At 45.7% G+C, this 22,837-nt stretch overlaps 1 protein-coding gene across 2 annotated transcripts in view; it reads right to left on the reverse strand.

Annotated features, from left to right (window-relative positions):
- Pcnx2 (pecanex 2) overlaps window positions 1–22,837 on the reverse strand; it is a 159,118-nt gene that overhangs the window by 35,811 nt on the left and 100,470 nt on the right. For both annotated transcript variants that reach the window (XM_027404801.2, XM_035442761.1), the window contains exons 21-23: window positions 22,227–22,404; window positions 13,352–13,460; window positions 8,654–8,783 (exon numbers count right to left, since the gene is read on the reverse strand). In XM_027404801.2, the coding sequence (XP_027260602.1) occupies window positions 8,654–8,783; window positions 13,352–13,460; window positions 22,227–22,404 (417 nt within the window). The remainder of the gene's footprint in view (window positions 1–8,653; window positions 8,784–13,351; window positions 13,461–22,226; window positions 22,405–22,837) is intronic.

Below are 22,837 nucleotides of genomic sequence, written 5' to 3' on the forward strand. Positions count from 1 at the left end.
TCCCAGCATCTCTCAAAACAGCGAGCCCAGGGCAACAGAAAACCAAGCAAACAACAGAATCCTTCGTAATGAAGGTTGAAATCCCATGTCTGCATACTCGGTCCCTAAACGGAATTTTAATTTCACCTTAAGACCTAGGACAAATGGAATTTCCAGCTGCAGAATAAACAATTTTTAAAGTGGGACTGAGCCAAAAGAAAGTCAATTATCCAACTCCTTAGGGGAATTTAGACACTTTCTAAAGCTCTGTCCACTGCACTCTTATCTTTCCAAAAGGTGACAGCCTCTTTGGAACACAGAAAAGCTCACTAAGTCCTCATGAGCAATAGCTCAGCCAGGCCTCCAGGTACCCCAGGCCTAGGGCACTCTCCATCTCTCAGAAGGCAAGCTTCCAGTGCTCTGGACAATCCAAGCTCTCCTTCAGTGAGGTCCGCCTGGAAACCTGGAGCTCACAACTCAAAGGTGTTAATTATCTCTGTAATTGGATTTCTGCCTTAACTGTCCCATTGCACACCATCCAACCTGTTGCTTCCATTTCACCCTTTCCCATCTCTGGGATGCAGGCAAGTCAGTTGGGTATGCTCTTGTGTGTGAGTTTTCAAAACTTGCCCTATAAAGTCACTGCATCCTGTGGACAATGCCAGCCTGGAGTTCTAGGTCAAGGGCTTTAACAGGCCTCTAAGAGGTCTCTCCAGAGAAGCTGATTTGTCAGGAAGTAACTCCTCCTGTGTCAGCACGGAGTACAGAGAACAGAACTGGCCTGTTCCACCCCAATACATCTCCTAAGCCAATCGCCAGCTCTGCACATGGGTTCAAATGTGCAACTTAAGTAATTTTACAGTAATTTTCTTTGCTGGCACTATTTCATATTCCCTTTGCCAGCACACACTGGCTGTTCATGGGAGACATTTCCCCATATGTTACGCTGCAAATACTCCTGACTGGAATAAGACAGCAAGCATTTATCCCGATGGTTAGGAATGGGTAGCCCTTCTCGCCTGCATAGGACTGCAATGTTGCTGATCTCAAAGTCCACATTTGGATGTCAATGCCGCCAGGGAGGGAAGTGGCCATGATGTCCCTGTACTGGTGAATCTTGGAAAGGTTTTCTTTCTACTTTTATTGGTATTTAATTTTCAGTAGGATTTCTATAATCTTAAAAATATTCCACAAACCCATATATACACAGAGAACAAATAGTTGTGATTCATAATAACTATCTAAAAAGATAGTATTCCGTAACTCTGTTGCACAGAAAATGATCTAGATTTTTTTTTAAGTTTTGAAAATATTAGAAGGAAATTTTCCTCAAATTTAGTGATTTTTTTTCCCTTTTTCTCCCCTTTTTTTTTTTTTTTTTGTTTTTTTGTTTTTTTGAGACAGGGTTTCTCTGTATAGCCCTATCTGTCCTGGAAATCACTATGTAGGCCAGGCTGGTCTGTAACTCAGAGAGATCTGCCTGCCTCTGCCTCCCAAGTGCTGGGATTAAAGGCATGCACCACCATTGCCAGCCATATTTGATGTTTCAGATACTAAAACAGGCTATGTCGACTCTCAGCTCCAGGAGTAGAGGTGCAAAGGTCAACACAAGCTGGCACATCCCTTCTTCCCAGCTGTGTGCCTCCCGGCTTCCTCCTGGCTTTCCCCCTACAGTGGTTCCTTGCCCAGGATGGGGGTGTGGTGTGGCTGGAGAGCAGTTCTTGAAAACTACAGCATGGAAGTCCGACGCTCCTCAAAGGAGGTTTCCTGACATTTTAAATTGTTCTACCCAAATAATTTTACTTATTTTTTTTTTATTGCATTTATTCAGCTACTTTGGGCGTATGTTGAGGGACAACTCACAGGAGTCAGCTCTCTCACTCCTTCATGTGGCCCTGGGGATCAAACTCAGGTCATCAGGCCCAGGAGCGAGCATCTTCACCCACCGAGCTATCTCCCTGGGCCCCAAAAGAATTATCCTTAAAATCTTCAAAGACTTTCCTTTTCCCCCAACCTCAGAGTAAACGTAGTTTTCTCACAAAGACCTCCCTGGCTGTGGCAAAATGTGCTCTGATGATATAAAAAAGCAAGTAGCAGTGATTTTCAGACAGCACCAGCTACAGCACTCAACGTGCAAAGAGATGCACTCCACTCAATTGCCTTGTTGGACAATATCCCCCTAACTCTCACGTTTGTGTTGATTCTACTACTCATCATGTTTCACTTAAAAACCATGAAGGGAGGTCAAAGAGATAGCGCAGAAGAGCACATACTACTCTTGCAGAAGACCCAAGTTCAATTCCCAGCACCCAAATCAGGTGGATCTCAGCTACCTGTAATTCCACATTCCAGAGGATCCCAGGCCTTCTCCTGGCCTCAGCAGGTGCCTGCACTCAAATGCACATAGGAACACATAGGAACACACACACACACACACACACACACACCACACACACACACACACACACACACACACGCATACATGCAGTTAAAAATGTATGAACTAAATCATCAAGAATCATGAAGAAAGATCTGTGAGCTTCATCAAGATCACAGAGAGAGCCCTGGCAGTAAATAACTCCACTTGTCCTTCCCACAGACCACTCTGTTTCTAGCAGAAATAATGACAGTGCCCAGCAGTGTGGCCTACAGTGTCACTTGAGTTTTGGTCGCCCCCCCATGGGAGGCACTTTGGTTAACCTTACTAAGAGTTCTAGGCCTTAGGGAGTTCTAACTGACTAGGTGCTTGGGGCATGTTCAATAAGCCTCTTGTCCTTTGTATATTTAAGTCATGCAACAGAGGTTAGTGTATCTCAGGGCTGGGGCATAGCTCAGTTGACAAAGGAAACATAAGGACCCAAGTTCATTCCCCAGAATCTAAAGGCTAATCTAATTCAAAAAGCCAGGCCTGGTGATACATGCTTGTAATCTGAGACAGGCAGAGACAAGTGCAGCTCTGGGGTTTGCTGTCCAGCCAGGCTAGCCCTGCTTGGTGAGTCCCAGGCCAATGAGAGTCCTTGTTTCAAAGAATTAAGATGGATGTCTCCTGAAGAACAAACTCTGAGGTTTGTTCCCTCCCTCCCTCCGTCCTTCCCTCCCTCTCTCCCCCCTCTCTCGTCTGTTGTCTCCTGTTTTATTCCCTACCTTTCTTTGACTAGCACTGACCAGCCTTCACTCCAAGGCTGCAACACTAGCAAAGCCATGGTTTCTGCTCTCCCTGGTTGCCACGCCTCAAAACAGACTTCCCCTACAGCTGCCCTAGCCTTATGCCTCTTTCAGCCATCCATTGCCTTGAGTCCCTCCTGAGGCCCAGTAACCCAGTGTCCTTGAAGAGTCAGCAGCCCCAGACAGCTGGAGAGCAGGTGGGCAAGTCTGGCTCTGTGCATGGCCTCACGAATGGCCTGCTTCACCACTCTGCATTTTTCAAGCACTTTTGCCACTCAGCAAAATGGATCCCAAGAAAACCACACACCATAGCATGAAGGATGCTAAGGCCAGAACAGCCGCAGGAGAAACCCAGTGCACTGACTCTCCTCAAAGGCTGCTTTCTTCTGAAATGTATCTACACAGTTGCTCATCACCAAGCCTCAAGTGTTTAGTCCTGGCCCCTGGGGGCTGTGTGAGAGCTTTCTCATGGGTCAGCAGAATGGCATGGATAGGCCAAGCTCATCACTTTGCTCAGTCAGACACAGACCTAGGAGTCCAGGCAAAAAGAATCCAGGGCCTGGAAAGAGACGAACAAACATTTCACCAGACCAGAGAAACTATTTCCCCTCAAGTCTGGTTTGGTGAGCCACTGGCTCAAACTGAAATTATTTGCAAGATCATGAATCAGAGATTACAGCGCCATGGGTGACTCAAAGGCAGCTGCATCACACAAAAGCCCACCCCGATATGAGTAATGATGAGAGCTGCTCCCTGGATACAGCGTGCAGGCAGCTCCACAGGAGGGCCTCTTCTCCTCAGCAATTATTCTTTATAGCCCTTTGGCAGAGGCCTCGGGAGTCTTGTACGTTTTGTGACTGTTCAGATATATGAAACCTGTGGTGGACATTTCCCAGTCAGACTGTAATAGCTGTGTTCTAGTCTTGTGCTAGCAGAGTTGTGCCTCCAGTGTTGGGCTTGAACCTCACACTGCCAAATCAGTGGGAAGGGAGCATCCCACATACTAGTTAACTCGGGCTAGTTGCTCTGACAAAAACAACTTCCAGAAGGAAGGGTTCATTTCAACTCACAGTTTGAGGGTATGGTCCATACTGTCCATCATGGTGGGGAAGGTATGCAGGCAGGCGTGTGAGGCAGCTGGTCACACCGCCTCCACAGTCAGGAAGCAGAGAGAGATGGATGCTGTGCTCGGCTCATTTCCACTTCATATTTAGCCCAAGACTCCAGCCCATCAGATGACACTGCTCACATTGACAGTGGATCTTCCCACTTGTATTAACCCAATCTAAAAGCTCCATCACAGATACGCCCAGAGGTGTTTTCCCATGGTTATTCTAAATCTCGGAGGTGTTCCCATGGTGATTGACCTTGAAGTGTAACTATCACATCCCCTTCTATCAAGGACCCCACATCCCTCTCACAGTTCTGACATACCCTCCGACTGGGAACTCTGGACTCCAGATCTCATGTCCTTCTTACTGCACTTGCCCTGCTGTCCACAGTCTCACTACCTGCCTCCTTGGCTCAACTACTCACAAAGACCAGGGCTCTATTGTTCATGGCATTAGAGTCTGCAGGCCTGAGGCCAAGGTTCCAGTGTGACCAGGTTCTGGTAGGGGCCTCTTCTGGACCACAGATGGCCAAGTTCCCACTGTGTCCTCACACCGTGGAGAGGGTCTCTTTAAAGAGGACACAAATCTATTCACAGGAGTTCACCTAATGACCTACCAAAGGTCTTCTTGCCTCCTCCTGCCATAGTATGGGGTGAGAGGGCAGGGTTTGAACAAAGAGATGTTGAGGATAGAGACACAAACTGAAACCCTCAAAGCAGCGTGTGTGTGTGTGTGTGTGTGTGTGTGTGTGTGTGTGTGTGTGTGTGTGTTTGTGTGTTTTCATGTTACTCAAGCCCCACAAATCCAAACATGCCACAGAACTCTGGGGCCCTTCCCAGGAGGATGAGGAAACTTTTCAGCCCCCTCCCCACTTCACAGATGTGTGCAGTTATTTGGCTCTGGAGCAGGAAGGGAAGTGGGAATGAGAATCTCTCCCACTCATCCATTTAAGGAAAACTGCATCAGAACTTCTTAGTGTGACCCCCTTTCAAAGCCCTCAGATAGTCACTGGGTGTTTCTGGGGGTCTTCAGACTACATCCCTGCTCTTGTGCCTCTCTTCTTGGAAGTGGAGTTGCTGAGAACCTAGGTAGGGGACACAAGGAAGATCTGGACATTGCTTTTGGGAACAGGGACAAATGAAATTGCAAGGTGACGACTCATTGGGACCTTGCACTGTGGTCTCTCACTGTGCTCTCCAGCAACCTGAAGACAGGCACTGTTATCATGCCATGACAGGAATCACAGGTTTGACAGCTCAGCATAGCGACTGTCAAGATGATCTGGGGTGAGTCACCTAGTACCAGCCTCTCTGAGGGTCTCAATGATGCTCAGAGCCAACCTCTGCCCAGAGCTCTCCTGCTGCTGTAGAAGTCTGAAGGATGCTTCACGTGGAATAGGTTCATGCCCTCTCATTCCAGATTTGTCCTTGTTGTGACCAAGGCTGCCTGGGATGAATACTTTAACTGGAAATTGCTGAGTGATGAGTGTGTGCATGTTAAAAGACGTGTGTGTGTGTGTGTGTGTGTGTGTGTGTGTGTGTGCGTGCGCGTGCGCACGCGCGCGTATCTGTGTGTGTGCATGCTCTGTGTGTTCTATGTGTGTGTGTATTCTATATATGTGTATTCTCTCTGTATATGCATGTATGTATATGTTCTCTCTGTGTGAGCTGTCCGGGTGTGTTCTGTGTGACTGTGTGTTCTCTTTGTATGCATGTGTGCTCAGAGTACATGTATGTTCTATATGTGTGTGTCCTCTGAGTCTGTACTGTGTTTTGGTGTGCATGGTTCATATGAATGTGGTTGTGTTTGTGTGTTATATGCATGTTCTGTTTCTCTCTGTGTGTGTGTGGTGGGGGGCAGTAAGAGGCTTTGGAACACAACAGAAAGTGTTCAGGGACCAGAAGAAGGGTGGGTTTGGGCTAATATTCTTGGCTGTTCACTGGTTCTATGACCTATATAAGCCATGTATTTTGGCGGGGTTTTCTTGGTCTGCTCTATTGAATGAGGAAAGTGAGACTGCACAGAGTGGGCATCAAGGCTGAAAAGACACTGTTAGCCATGGGATCAGTAAACAAGGAAAACTGAAGACTTCAGTCAGTGCCTTTACTGCCATTCTGGTCCCACTTCCTCTGTACCTGTGATAGATCTGGGGCTGGCCCGTCCAGGTCCAGCAAAACTGTTACAGCAATGGGACATCTTATCACATAGCTTCATGGCTTGTACCTCAGCAATAATGACAACCAAGCAGGAGAAATGTCATTATTTGTCTAAGAACCTTGTGAACAGACTCACTGATATTATGGAGTAATGGGGCTGTAGGTTGGAGTGTGCAAGTCCCTCCCTGCATCCCATTAAAGGGACACAAATGCACTATATTACCGGCCCCAAAGCTGCCTGCTTTGTACTTCAGAAAAGAATTAAGGCTTGGTCACATGTGCATGCGATTCTAATATTTGGGAAGCCTGGGGCAAGAGGATCACATTAGAATCCAGGGTGAGCTGAGACGCTCTCTCAAAAACGCACAGAGAAGGAGCAAAGGAAGGAAAGAAAGGAGGGAGGAAGGAGGGAGGAATAAAGCTAGGGCGGAAAAGAGGAAATAAGGAAGAGGAAAGGTCGCGTTTTCCCCAGCTTCACCTAAACCTAAACTTCTGGGAAGTGTGTTCTCAGTCAAGTAAACACCTTTCATCTCAGCCTTGAGAGGGAATGGACCCTTCTGCAGAGCAGGCATACTAGCCAGCCTGGGGATCACACTACCTTGCATTCACATAGTGTCTAATGTGTGCTGAGATGCTAACTTGTTTTCTTCTTACTTGAGTTGATGAGCTAGGTCCCATTGTCACCTACATCTTACAGACAAGGGAAGAGAGGCCTGAGGATGCCAACATTGAAGGTCTGGAGTCCAAGGCTGTGCTTTAATCCACATACCCCATGATCTGAACCCTGACACATGCTTATGCTCAAATAAATTGCCTTGTATTAGATACTGAAAGCCATGCTCTGCTACCTTCAGGCCAACCTCTGAGCCACAAAAGGCACAAAATAAAGTGCCAAGTTCTGCTGTGTGTAAGCACAGCATGGATGAGCAAAGCCTCTGCCCAGGGAAGATGGCTTGGCTCACAGCTCCTCTCCTGGCAGACCTTAACCCTCCTGGACAATTCACTAAGAGGTCTTTGAAATTACGCAGAAGGGACTAGTGATGTAGATAGGCAGTAGAGTACTTGCCTAGTACACATTAGGCCCTGGCTCTAGTTTTACACACTACAAAAAGAGGGTGTATGCCTGTAATTCCAGCACCAGCAAGGCAGAGGCAGGAAGATAATCAGAAATTCAATGTCATCCTTAGCTACATAAGAATTTTGAGACCAGCCCAGGAATGCAATAGACCCAGTCTCAAAAATGAGAAAAAAATAAAAAGACACCCAGTAAGCCATTGTGCCCATATTGTTTTTGCCCTTAATGAAGAGTGGTGGAGTGGACTCAGCGTGATCTGGGCTTTGGGTTTCATCCCCATTACCAGAAAATCACAACAACAAAATACTTCATTCCACCACTACTGCCCTGGGGAAATTGGTGGCTGGTCCAAATAGTCAAGTGAATAAGTGAATAAGTGTGTTCTACAGGTTCAGTGATGCACCTCTCTATGCAGAGCTGTGGTGAGTGGGCTTGGCATATGCATCGTGCAGCTGAGTTTCTGATGCTCACAGAAGGGACATGACAAAGCAATCCCAGCACATCGAAGCACATGGATCAGGACTTGCCCATCGCATCCCTTAGGCTAGCAGTAAAGAATTGGCTGCCTAACTCTTTCCCTTCATAGCTGGGGAACCCTAATTCATTGTGGGCCTGTAGAACACAGATTCACACTGCACCAGCAGCAGGTCACTGATTCACACTACAGCAATAGCAGATCAGCACTGATTCAGACTGTACCACCCATCAGCAGATCACTGATGATTCATTCACACTGTACCAGAAGCAGATGGCTGGTTCGATTCACACTACAGCAATAGCAGAATACCAGTTCCCACTACAGCAATAGCAGATCACTGATTGATTCACACTACAGTCATAGAAGAGCACTGATTCACACCACAGCAATAGCAGATCACTAATTCAGACTGTACCACCAGCAGATCACTGATTCACACTGTACCAGCAGCAAATGGCTGATTCGATTCACACTACAGCAACAGCAGATCACTGATTCGCACTACACAATCGGTAGATCACAATTTACCACACTAGCAGAAAATCCCAAATTCATACTGTCAACTGGGGAATAATGGGACCTGTATCAGCCCCATTGTCCAGAGGATGGAAATAGTCCAAAACATCCCAGAGAGGCAGGGAACAGGTACATGGAGTACAGCAACTTAGCAGTGATGTTAGGTTCTTACTTATAGCTTCTCTCCCAGAATTTCACTGGCCTGACGTAGGATGTGATGAATATGACACTCCCAAGGAAAGGGCTCAGGGGTGTAGAGAAGATCGAGGTGGCGAATGTCTGGAAGAAAAGCATGGCCGAGTCTGAGAGGATGGGGTTAAGGCAGAATACATGCTGTCATTACCAGAGTTTTAAATGCCATTTCCATGGGTCATGGTGTCACACATCTGTAATCCTGGCATTAGCCAGGTGGAACAGAAGCTAAAGGTCATTCATTCCAGTTACAGCAAGAATTCAAGGCCAACCTGGGCTACAATAAAGACCCCAACACTGACCTTTAGCTTCCACATGTATGTGCATACACACACACACACACACACACACACACACACACACACACACACAAGAAAAATAAAAAGCTGGGAACTCTAGGGAAGGAGAGGTATGGGGTAGAGGAAGGGAATGAGTGAAGAGACTCTCTATGGGACAATGAATGAAGTGTTCAGCTGAACTGTGACTAGTAATACCAATACAGAGCCTAGAGTGGCTCCTAGAGCAGTGGTCACCCAAAGCCTTCTTCAGTTCTTTCCAACAGAAAGGGCCCAAAGGTCAGCCTACAAGGCAGATGACTGGTTAAAAGCACAATTAAAATGAAATCCTCAACACCAATAATTCAACACTTTATGAGAATCATAGGAGCTTAAAAGGATATGGCAAGTGGGAAGGTGCCTTCCCACGATGCACATTTAGTGGTGATAATGTAGGGAAGTCTGTCTAATTATGAGAGACGATAGCTGGGCATGGTGTCTACACGTTACAAGGGTGTGTTTTTCTCTCCAGAGGCTGGAAGCTCAGAAGCCATTGGAGGTGGCAAGGGAGAAAACATGCTAGAACTGGAGAAAGCAATTTATCCACCAGTGCCCTGCTGGCTGGAAAGCTAATTCAATTCCAAAATAGAGCAAATTAGTCTGTACTCAATGTGGGATGGAGCCCACATTTCTTAATAGGGTGATGAGATAATTAATGTTTGGCAATTAGTTGGGATCCAGTCTGAGATTCAGGGGTCTGTCATCCTTTTCTGAACTGTTATGTATACCCAAATTCTTCACCCTTCCATCTCATGTGGTCTCTTGGCGTTAAGAGTTCCAACCTTCATCGCTGAACAAGGGTGGAGAGATCTGCGGACAAGGAGAAGCTTTGGAGGCAGTGGCCAACACAGGGGCAGTTGGAAGGCCTTGTCTTAGCCAGAAGGTAATAAGTGATGTCACTAAAGGACCAGTTTTAGGGAAGATATGGAGGAATATTCTAAAACTGGTTGTCAAATATCCTATACAATACAAGATCCTATGAATCTTGAGTATTTCCATTTCATGTGTGCGTGAGTGTCTGTACTTGAGTACATATTTATGTGAAGGCCAGAGCTCAATCTTGAGTTTCTTTCCCCAGACACTGCCACTTTGTTTTTGGAGGTAGGGTCTCCCATTGACCTGGAGCTCACTGAGTAGGCTGCTAGGTCCACTGACTAGTGAATTCCAGGAATCTGCCTGCCTCTGCCTCTCCATCACTGAGATTATAAATGCCCATCAACATATCCAGCCTTTGTGTACATGTGTTCTAGGAGTCTAACTCAGGCTCTCATGCTTGCAAGGCAAATGCTCTACTGAATTACTTCCTAAGCCCTAATGCCTCCATGTGTTAAGAGAAGATGTCTACAAATGGAAGCCCTTGGCTTAAAGCCATGCTGCAAGCTTGCTTACTTGATTCTCTGGGGATTGATTGGCTGCACAGTCAACACAGGTTCTGGTATGAACCCAACAGACAGGCAACCAAACCACGGAGTAGACGTGAATAACTGGGGTCCATGTTTACTTATCAAGCACAGATATTGACAGGAAACTTCACCAGTCATGAAATGCTGGGGATCTGAGCACCCCACTTAAAACTGTCACCATGGCTCCTCAGCTATGCATTTATATTTCATGGATGATCTTCATTTAAGAAGCATGCTTGGAATGCCAGATGAGAAACTTAGACATACAACAGAAATAAGAAATCACCTCAGTCTTTCACCTTACTATCCTTGTATAAAGGACTTTGTTTAGGAAAACAAAATGTCTAGCAATTGAAGGGTGGTACAAACATTTTTTTCCTCTTAGCTTATTCTGCCAAATAACCTTGAAAGGTTTGGAAATATCAAGATAGGTCTAAGAACTGGAATATATCATGCTCTGCAAAAGAAATCATCAGTTTCACTCACCCACCTATGACCCCTGCAAGCTACAATAATAGTCTTTCTGTAGACTATGCCTATTGATACAATAGTGGCACAAGTATTAGGGGATTAACCAACAACTTTTAAAAATTGTATTTAAGGCTCATTCCATGAGATTGAATTCATATTGCATGCTATTAATGTGGCCAAGAACAGGAGACTAAATAGGCTATAGGTCCTATGGGAACACCTACAACTATTATTCCGTTAAATGAACACAGCAACATAACTACTCCTAAGGACACATTGCTATACCCATAGGTCAGTGAAACTCTCAGATCCCATGAGAGAAGGTTCTTCTTGCAGTAGCTGGGGATTAACATGTAGACATACAAGTGGACAATGTGTAGAGAGAGAGACTTTGATGTGCACAGCCCTGAGTGGGATGTCTTGTTACAACCTCCTCTCAAGACTCATGGGTCTATTTGAAAGAAGGGTCAGAAAGATTGTAAGAGCCAGAGGTGGTGGATGATTTAAAAAATATTTTCATGAATTTTTAAAAAATGTAAAAATCTAGAGTACATTAATACTCAGTGATTATTACAAGTATATTTCTGTCCTGATCACCAGGCTGAGTAAGGAATTTCCTTTGAGGAATTTCAATTAACCTTCTGAAATTTTCATGGGATCCAAGCTCCCAGCCTTATTTGCAGTAGCAAACACCACCCAGAATGCATTGCCAGAGCTTAGCCTGTGGTACCTTCACCAGAGAGCATCAACATAACCACAGTTTCTGTGTCCATCTGTACTGGTTGGTTTTACCTGTCAACTTGACACAACCTTGGTACAACCTGGGGAGAGAGCCTTATGGAGGAATTATTTAGAGCAGGTTGTCCTGTGGGCATGTCTGACAGGGACTGTCTTGATTGTTCACTGAGGTGGGAAGACCCACCCTAAATGTGGATGACTCTATTTCATGGGCTGGACTGTGTGAAGAAAGCTGAGCAAAGAAGAGCAAGCAGGCAAGGATGTGTTTTTTCTCACTGCTCTTCACTGTGGGTGTGAAGAACTAGCGGCTTGAGTTTCTGCTTTGACTTCTCCTCAGTGACAATTCCACAATGACCTGGAATGTAAGCCAAATAAACCCTTCCCTCCCTAAACTGCATTTGGTCAGAGTGTTTGTCATGGCAACAGAAACAAAACTAGAACACTGTCACAGGACCCAACCCTGAATCTGACCTTGAAGTTAAGCTGAGCCCAGAGACCTATTTATTCATCTTACAGGTTCCTCCTGGGGTTCTAATGGCAGTGGCCCTGAGCTTCGAGATCAGAAACATGGGTATAGAAAGCCTAAAACTGGTGGCACAGGAAACCTTGAGGGACAGATTTTTATGCTGACATCAAGAAACACTGCATTAATCTCTCTTTTCAAGTGCATTCTGGTACTTTCTTTGTTGGTTTTGCTGGAATTTTGAGGCAAGGTCTGGCTATGTAGCCTGACTGGCCTGGACCTATGTAGGTCTGACCTACCTGGAACTTGAATGCAATCCCCCTGCCTCTTCCTCCTGAATGCTAGGATTACTGGTGTATGTCATCATGAATGGCTTTCTTTAATCAACTTCTCTATGTCTCTCTACAGTTGGGCATAAAATTTAGTTATCTGTGTCAATGTGATCATTAGAAATGGCATCTCCAACTTGCTTTGAACTGAATTAAATCAATTTAAAACTAATTATCATTATGGAAACACATTAGAAATGAACAGAAACCAGGTTTGCCTATCGAGTGCAAAATAAAACCATGATTAATTTTATAGTCTCCAAAAGTACTTAGGGGTAATTCTGCTTGTATATGATTCTAGATTTCTTAATATTGACAAAGTAGATATAATAACTATTTTACATAACAATATAATAAATAAAATATTGAATTCATTAATTCTATTTATAAAGCTTAAGGATAAATAGACGTGTACAAGTTTACATAAGTCAATGCAATCATTTTAATCAGTTATTTTCATTTAGAAGGCCAATTCTATGACTGCATCCCTGGAGTTGGGAAATGGGAGGCTCAGAAAAAAAATTTGGACCAGCAAAATGGCTTGGCTGGTAGAGATACTTGTTCCCAGTTGGATGGTCTGAGTTCTGTTCTTGGGACTCACATGTCAGAAGGGGAGAACCAATTTCTACAAATTTTTCTCTGACCTTTACATTTGCACTAAGGCACATGCCTCCCGCTAAATAAACAGAATGTTAAAAAAATAAAGAAAGTAAAAATAACCGCTGAGCGAGCATGCATTGAGGAGCCGGCAGAGTCCAGAATGACACAATGTCTTTTAAGGTTAAGTGGCCTGAAGCAGGGACCCAGAGTGCCTCTCTTACACCCATTAAAATGTAATCAGACAGATTTTACACTGTTGTTACTGCCAGGTCAGTGGAAAGCTTGTCCCTGTAAGATGCAAACCTCCGCTTGGCAGGTGAGAGCAGGCAGAAAGGATACGAGGGATGGCGAAGAGCTGGGCAAACACGTGAAAGGAAGAACCCCAGGCCATCTGCCAAGGGGCCACATAGGCCAGGACAAACTGCAGTTTGTGAAGCAGGTCCCCAAGCTGAAAGCAAAGAGAGAAAGGTTAGAGAAGACAGCGCTGTCCCTGGTCACCACATCAAAGTCATTTAAGAGACATTGGTTTTTTTGGGTAGAAGCCATGAGATCAATTGCTTCCACATCACAGCGTCATCTGTCCAGCCGGTGATATGAATGGTGTTTGATGTGGATTCTTCACCGAGGCCACAGGTCAACCTGAGAGGCTTGTCAGGTTCAGCTCAGCAGCTCCACATACTGGCTCAGTGTCTGCCTTTCTCAGTGCAATAATCACAGCTAGGTCCGCTGCCCTTCACAGGGGGCCTTTTTAGTGGGAGATTTATGCAAAACCCAGGGTCCTTGATGTTTCCCAGGTTTGGATGTGTATGTGTGTGCTAGTATGTGTGTTTACATGAGCAGGTGCACATGTGTGTGAATGCTAGGAAGAATAGATGTCAACCTCTCGTGTCTTTCCTCTGGCACAGTACATAGTCCAGTTTATTTACGTGTGTGTGTGTGTGTGTGTGTGTGTGTGTGTGTGTGTGTGTGTGTGTGTGTGTACCTGCATGGGGAAGCCTCAGATGTTATTACTCTACCTGTCTATCATCTATCTGTCTATACATGTATATGTGGTAGTGTACATGCATGTGTGTCCAAGTAGGTATGCATGTGGGGGTCAGGTGAGATCCAAAATCTGGACCTGATGCTTGTGTGTCAAATGCTTTACTCACTGAGCCAGCTTGATTTGGGGACAAGGTGTGTCTCACTGGTTTGGAGTCGCCGATGCAGCTGGCCTGGCTAACCAGGAAGCCCCAGGAATCCGCCAGTCTCTATCTCCCCAGCACTGGGATTGCAGGCAGGCTCTGCCATAGTCAGCTTTGGGTGTGGGCTCTGTGCGGCAAACGGAGGCTGTCAGCCTTGTGTGAGAAGCACTTTATCAGCTGAGCCATCTCCCCAGCTTGCTGCTCAGGGTTTTGTGTATTCATTTCACCCATGAAGCTGCCTGTGCTTGGAGAAAATAGCTCCACCTTTCAAATTACAAGTTAGAAAGGGTTTTAGAATGCTGAAGCTGGGTGGGGAAGTGGCTGCACCAGCTACAAAGTCACCACAAGGACCACCTGATAGCCAAGAGAACACTGTTCTTCCAGACCCTGTCAGCTCAAGGTCCCATTTTTTAAAATTACTTAAAAATATTCTAAATTGTTTTCTTGTGTATGTGTGTATGTGTATGATGTGTGGAGGGGGCATACATGCCATGCTGTATATGTGGAGGTCAGAGAGCAATTTTGTGGTATTTGTTCTCTCATTTGCTTTTGCACGGGTTCCAGAGTTTGGGGTCATCACAACTTGGGGTTGTCACGACTATATAGCAATGGCCCTTACCCACTGAGCTCCCTCACCAGCCCAATAGCCCATCTCTTAGAGTCACAGGAAGTCCGGTCTCCCGGCCCTACATTGTCCCAGACATTATGTAACAGTAACAAGACACTGCACATTCTAACCCAGTCTCCAACCCTTGGCTTCCTTCTGGGGATAGAGGGCTCCCTTTAAGTTGAGATTTCCTTTCCCCCCTACTACTAACCCAGCCAGCCAAGTTCAGGTTCCCTGCATCAGATGGAACACCTCTGAACTACAAACCCACCTGCCACCCCACTGTTGCTAACTCTTGGTGTAGCTATTAAGAATTTGTCTTGTTGCTCACGTCTAGGTGAAAACTGAAAGCATGAAAAAGACTCACTTAAGTGATACATACTCCTTTACCCCCCAAAGGCCTGGGTGATAAAAAAAGTTCCTCGGTTCTGTGTTCCCAGGGTGGCTGTGGCCTGGGAGGCTCTTCAGACACTTTCCCATGAAGCTAGGAAGTAGGTCAGGCCCAGCCATGCAGTCAGACAGACTGCCCCAGGGAGGGCATATCTGCAAGCACAAAGCTCTCGCAGGTCCAACATAGCAGCGTTGTGATTAAATGAATCTATTACAATTATTTTTTGCTTGGCACAGCAGTTTGTATTTATGCAGAAGCAAAACCAGTAATCAGACATCTAAGGATTCCAAACCCAGCATTTTCTTGCTCTAATTGTGCCCAGGTCCCAGCTATCTTCATTCTTCCTCTATATCTCCCCATGTCTCCTTTCCCTCATGAATATTGTGAAGGGCGTGGTGCCAGTGTAGCACACACACAATGCTGAACAAGAGGCTTGGGGGGGGTGGGTAAGTTCAGCTGCTTTCTGTCTCTGGAGAAGCCGGGCCCCTGGCTGTCTGCTCTTTCTAGTTCTTTCACCACCTTTTCACAGATCCCCAAAAAGAGATTGCATGTGCAGGACTTGGTACCTGGACTGTGTGGGTTTAAGGCTATGGGCTGCAGAGTACTAGAACAAAAATGGAAGGGGACATGTGGATAGTGGGAGAAACAAAGAGTTTATTAAGAAGCACACGAGCCATCGGACAGGGGCCTTTGTGGGTAATCTGTAGGTATGAGCTGTTCTCCACATGCTCTGTTCCATGTGGGCTTTGTGGGGAGAGGTTTCCAGCCTAGTTTATTTTATATGTTGTGGTGTGTGTGTGTGTGTGTGTGAGAGAGAGAGAGAGAGAGAGAGAGAGAGAGAGAGAGAGACAGAGACAGAGACAGAGACAGAGAGAGACAGACAGAGACAGAGACAGAGACAGAGACAGAGAGAGGGAGGAGGAGGAGGAGGAAGAGGAGGAGGAGGAGGAGGAGGAGGAGGAGGACAGAAGATAATCTTGAGTATCATTTCTCCGGGACTGTCTACTGTTTTGTTTTTCTGTGTTTTGTCACTGGCCTGGCTCTCACCATGTAAACTAGGCTGCCTGGCCACTGAGTCTCCCTGACTCTGGGATTACAATCATGCACATACTGACACTCTATGTTGTCCTGGGGATCCAGCTCAGAACCTAATGCTTGGAGAGCAAGAGCTTTAGCAATAGAACCATCTCCCCTGTCCCCTCATTCCCCACCCTCGTCTCCTGCCACAGGAGTGCATCCTACCCAGACTCCAGTCTGACCCTACCCTTCTGCATTTATAAAACGGTCTCAGTGTCTATTAGAAACAACAGGCCACGTCTCCCCCAAATTACCCACATGGCTTCCCCCACAGGCCACTGTCAGGTAGTTTCTACTCTCGTTTGTCTCTTTCTTGTCCTGCTCCTCCCTTTTGCCACCCTGGTTCAAGACCCTATCATGAACCACATAGCTTACCTCCAAAAAGAGACACTGAGGTATGGCTGTAATCCCAGGACTCCAGAGGACAAGGTTCAAAGATACCAAGCTCAAAGACAGCTTGAGCTATATAGGAGGACACACACACAGGTACACACACCACCACCACCACACATACATCTCTAAAGAGTCACAAACATGTGACTCAATCTTTGGCCAACAGAGGAACTGAGTCTCCTAACTCTGCAGTGCTTCTGCTCAGGCCTCAGAGTCCAGCTAATATGTCACTTCTGTTTTTACTTCTATATGCTTAGAACCTTCTAGAACCTTCCCTCCTCAAGTCTTTGCTCCTCCCAGCACCCATGAAGCCCTCAACACATGCCCCAATCGATATTTCTGACCTTTCTTTCTTTCTTTCTTTCTTTCTTTCTTTCTTTCTTTCTTTCTTTCGTCCTTCCTTCCTTCCTTCCTTTCTTCCTTTCCTCCTCCCACCCTCCCCCTCTCTCTTTCTTTTTGATTTTTTGAGATTGAGTTTCTCTGTGTAGCTTTGTAGACCAGGCTAGCCTCGAACTCACAAAGATCCATCTGCCTCTGCCTCCTGAGTGCTAGGATTAAAGGTGTGCTCACCACTGCCTGGCTATTTCTGGTCTTTCAAAGCTTCTATGGACCTTACATGGTGGACACTCTTCCTCCCCCTTAAAGCTCCAGGTCAGCTCCCCACTTCTCACTCATGAAGGCTGGTGGGTGCCACTTCCGTGTGCTTTCTGGAAGCTTCTGTGCAATGACCTCCTTACTCATGAGTGTCCTGTCATAGACTTACCTGGTGTTTGTTACCAGAAAACACTGGCTTATCTTGACAGCCTGCACTTGAATCTAGTTCTCTCATATGCAGTTATAAGACCATCTAATGACTCACTTTCTCATAGTTTCCCCATTTATAAACTGAGGGGCACATGCCTGCAAAGCTGTGAAGACGAGTCAAGCATTCATGCAGAGTCCCAGGCTGTGCTATCTACCACACTATTGGCAATTGATGGCCCCAGGACAGTGCTTGGCAGTCGTAGCAATTTCACTGATGTTTATGGTGCATGTGCACATATGTACACATGTGTGGAGACCAGAGGCCAATGTCATGTGTCATCTTCAGATGCTCAATATCTTATTTTTTGAGATGGGCTCTCTCACTGAACCTAGTGCTTGCTGACTTGGAGGCTGTCTGGTTAGGGAGCCCTAGGCCCCTCCTCTCACCACCTGACCATAGCTGTAATTACAAGAGTATGCCATCCTACTTGGGCTTTTATGTAGGTCCTAGGGACCAAACTCAGGTCCTCATGCTCGTGTGGCAAGTGCTTTACTAATTGAGCCATCTTCCGAGCCCAATAACTGCTTTGGGAACAAAGTGTTTTTGAATAATTTATTTTGTAAAAGCCCAAACTCTTTAAAAAATGTAGTTTATTTTAAATATAAGATTATCTACCCATATACATGAAGTACAAGTAAATGCCATTTAGAGACTGCTGCAGAGACCTTGAACATGAACTGTGGTCCTCCATAACAAGGTTACTCATTGTGTCTTGGTAGCAATAATTCAAACAATATGACCATGAAACAGCCTCACCATTAATTTTAATTTCCTGAGTGGCAAAAACACCCATGTTGAACTAATGGTCTTCAGAATTTCATGTTCAGCGTGTTATGGGATGGCAGGGTTTTCTCAGGTCATGTGACCACATCCTCTTGTAAAATTTATTCAAGACAAAATGGTTTCTATGGATGTCCCAGGGCCAATGGGATGATGTGCAAGGATCTTTGACATCTTTGGTCTGGGTAGTCCTCCCTACACCTTACAGTGTCACCAAATTGGGATGGACCAGAAAGCTCCCAGATTATTGCAAGACTTTTTTCTTGGGCCTCCAACCCTTAATGTAGGTCAACGATTACCTTAAATTTTTCATTATCTGCCTCCATCTCCTGAGTGCTAGGATTGCAGCCATGGGCTCCATGCTTGATTTAAGCAGTGCTGGAGATCAAACACAGGGCTTTGTGCATGGTAGATGTGCATGCTATAAACTGAGCTGGAGCCTCCATCCTGTATCACATGGTGTGTGTGTGTGTGTGTGTGTGTGTGTGTGTGTGTGTGTGTGTGTGTGTGTTGGCAAGCATACATGTGTGTTGTCAAAGGCCAGAAGTGAAAGTTAGGAATCTTTCCTCAATTGCTCCCACCATTACATTTTGAAGCAGGATCTCTCACCAAGCCAAGAGCTCACCAGTCCAGTGTGGCTGATCTACCAATGAGCTTCATCTGTCTCTGCTTTCCCATTGCTAGGATTACATCAGATGCCAACACATCCAGATATTTATATGGGTTCTGGGGATTCAGACTCATGTCCTCATACTTGTGTGGTAGTCACTTTATCACCTGGCCCTTATATGAGTCCATAAAAGTCTAATGGGAGAGGAGAGTTGAAAGGGCAGAGGAAAGGAGGCCACGAGCAAGACATGACTGATTTCCAAAGGTAGTGGTCCTGCTAGCACTTCTTTCATTGTACTGTCCCCCAAATCCACACACTCAGAAGATCAGGGTGCCATCACTGTGGGCTGTCCTACTCACCAGGTAGTGTGGAGCTGAACCAACCCCAACCTCGGGACCCTGGCCTTGAAGTCATTATTTCATATTTTCACCAGCTCTGACAGACTGAGGAGACTGGGAAATATCCTCCAGAAGCTTGGGGATATAAGAAGAAAGTGAATAACATGCTGACAGGCCCCTGACCCTGCATGGCCATCTGTTCCCTTCCATGGCCTCTTGTTGACTGAGCTCACACATGTCTTCAGATACATTTCTATTTCCTTCATCCCCATAAAACCTGAAGGATTGAGGTCAACTCACTTACTATTCATGGTTTGAATATGGCATGTCTCCTACAGACTCCTGTGTTTGGTCCCCAGATGGCTGCTATGGAGTTTATGGAGCTTTGCAGACTTGTAGTTTATCAGGCAGAAGTGGGCTGCTGGTGTGTGTGGGGGGCAGTTTGAAGCTTACTATCTACTTTCAGTTGCAGTCTCAGCTCTCTGATTCTTGTCTGCCACCATGTGAAGAAGCACTAGCCTCAGGCTCCTGCTGCCACAAACAGCTGATGTCCTACTACACCTTCCCTACCACAGAGGACATTGAGTCAGAACAAACCTTTTCTTGGGCTGTTTCTACCAGGCACTTTGACACAGGGATGAGAAATGAAATTAATTGCCCCCATGTAGACATGCAAACGCACCCATTATCTCTTCACCTGTCTCACAGCCATTCTATGAAGGGCTTCCAGGCTGATGACAACTTAGAGGACTGGAGACAGAAATTAGGACCCTGGGGATACCTGCAGTGGTCAGATGGAGGGGTGTGTCACGAGCTGACTGAACAATAAACTCTCATACCATGCAATGAGTGACTCATGAAGGCAGTGCTGCTGGCAAACCTGGCATTGGAAGTTTCTCAAAAGCCTCTAGGACATACACTAAGAGGGGACGTTCTTTCTTCATTTTTTAAAGAGCCATTAGATAGATGAACATGAGAGAATCCCCCACTTAGACCTTCGGGCAGAACCTTTCTAGGGGGCATTATCACATTATTGGGATGCTGCCTGTTTCTTTAAAGGATGTTTGGGGATAGAGTCTTGCTCCTCACTGCAGCAGCTCTCTGGCATTGCTCTCTGAAGACAAGGAGTGAACTTGGGGAAGAGTAAGATGGGCCAGGATTCATTCTCATCCCTCACGGAATGTCTGTTTCTCTGCTTTTTGTTTTCTTTCTCTCTCTTTAGACTCAGCCATTATCCCAACCTAAAAGCTAATTATTCAAACAGTCCTTAAATGTTCCTTCAATTAGAGAAAATAGGAACGTTCCTACTTTGGTTCTGTCTGAAATCACTGGCATTTTAATCAATAGCTCAAAAGGAACCATTGGAGGTGGCTCAGGTGGTAGAGTGGTCATCTAGCATTCATGAAGCTCCGGGTTCCAGCCCCCACACTATACAAAGTGAATGTGGAGGTGCACACCTGTAATACCAGCATTCAAGGAGGCGTACAGGGAGATCATTAGCACAAGGCTGTGCTGGTTAGTTTTTGCCAACTTGACACAAACCTACACATACCCAGCAAAGGGTTGCATCAGCTGAGGAATTGTCTTTATCACATTGGCCTCTGGGTATGTTATAGGGAGTTTTCTTGGTTAATGACTGATGTAGGATGGTCGAGCCCATGGTGAGCAGTGCCATCCCTCATAGGGGAGACCTCGACTGAAACAAGTCAGTAGACAACATTGCTCTATGGTTTCTGCTTCAGTTCCTGCCTTTAGCTTCCTTGGCTGGTAGACTTTAAGAGGTGAGATGAAATAAACCCATTCTCCCCAGGTTGCATTTGGTCAGTGTTTTATCACAGCAATTAGAGGAACTAGATTAGAAATTGGTATCAGGAGTAGGGTTTGTGCCTCCATGGACCTCATCATGTGGCTTTTGTGTCTTGAGTTATTCTACAGGAGGAAGGAGGATGATTTTGGAACTTTGGTCTGGAGAGACATTGAATGCTTGAATGGCCCGTTGTGGGAACTTGGAAGATAGTTCTTTTTTATATTTTTTAAATATTTTTAAAAGATTTATTTATTATGTACCCAGTGTTCTACCTGCAAGTATACCTTCAGGCCAGAAGGGGGCACCAGATCTTGACAGATGGCTGTGAGCCACCATGTGGTTGCTGGGAATTGAACTCAGGACCTCTGGAAGAGCAGCCAGTGCTCTTAACCACTGAGCTATCTCTCCAGCCCGGAAGATAATTCTGAGAGAAATGCAATCAATGGAGGCCTGGTTTGTGAAGTGTCAGAGGGAAATTAAGAATCACTCAACAGCTCTATCATGGGGTCATTAACATGATATTTTCAATAAAAACCTATGGTTTCTGGTTACCTGGTTCTGAAGAATCAATTAAGAGACCAGTTATTATTGAGGTATAAATCTGGAAAGTATTTGCTTGGGGTCAGTGTACAGAAGGTCTAGAGAGGGTCAGGAATGAATCTCAAGCTGAAAGCCAAGTTTGGCAATACATCAGAGTCATCTCCCACTTGGTATTGGTTTTGAAGACATAAGGGAATGGTGGAGAGCAACTAAGACTTGGCACTGTGAGAGGCCATTAGTGAAGGTACAGCCCCAGTTATAGTAGAGACTCCAGAATTAAAGGGTTCATGGAGAGAAGCTAAGGCTTAGTACCCCCCCTCCCTGGAAGGAGGTGGGTCACTAGATCCTCCTTTGAGTTTCTGGTGACCACTTCTTACTGCCTCAGCTGCATGTGGACTTGGCAAGTGTTGGCATACACAGGAGAAGAAGTGTCAGTGGGAGCTGTGGACCCTGCCAGGCTGTAGCTGTCTGTGAGTTAGACATACTATATTTGGGGTTTTCCAGTGGTGTAACTGCCTGTGTGTCTCCCATGGGCTTCAATGGGATCCTGTCTTTGGTCTGTTTGGGCCCTCCTTCCTTCCTGGTGAGAAGACATTCTTCTGGACCTCCCCAGGAAAAGTTGGGTAGCAGGAGACACAGCCTTCCCATCATTAAAAACAAAGAAAACAAGGAAGGAACTTGCCTTGGTGAATACAATGGACACCATGAAGAAATCAAGGAGGAAGCTCTCAGAAATGTCTTTGTAGTCAAAGTGGAAAAAGATGACTGTGAAACCCAAGTTAGCAAACTGGTGAACTGGGTTACAGAACGATGTCCTCAGTAGTTTCATTCCTGCTGTGATCATCAGAAAAATGTCCCAGCTGCAGGGAAAAAAAGAGATGGTTCAATGACATCATGTGATATGTTGTATAATCACTATGGCCCCTTGAGGTCTGACTATGCAACATGCCAGGTGCAGGTTCATAAGGCCAATGTGGAGGTCGTGAAGACAGCAAACAGGCTTCAGAGAACAAGGGTGACCAACTAAGTTCTTAGCAGAACTTAGCTTTAGTGGAGACTTGGTCTGAACTCACTCCTTGCCACTGAACACATTTTATGTCTATTCTGGTTAGTTTTGACTGTCAGCCTGACACAGCCTAGAGTTATCTGATAAGAGAATCTCAAGCCTGGTTCAGTGTGGCCTATAAGGGACTGTCTTCATTTTTAATTAATGTAGGAGGGCCAGGCCCACTGTGGGCGGCACTAGGCAGACCCATGTCTGTGTAAGTAAGATAGCTAAGCAGGATCCTGGGA

This window comes from Cricetulus griseus, chromosome 3 (assembly GCF_003668045.3).
Source record: "Cricetulus griseus strain 17A/GY chromosome 3, alternate assembly CriGri-PICRH-1.0, whole genome shotgun sequence".
In the NCBI taxonomy this organism is placed as follows: Eukaryota; Metazoa; Chordata; class Mammalia; order Rodentia; family Cricetidae; genus Cricetulus; species Cricetulus griseus.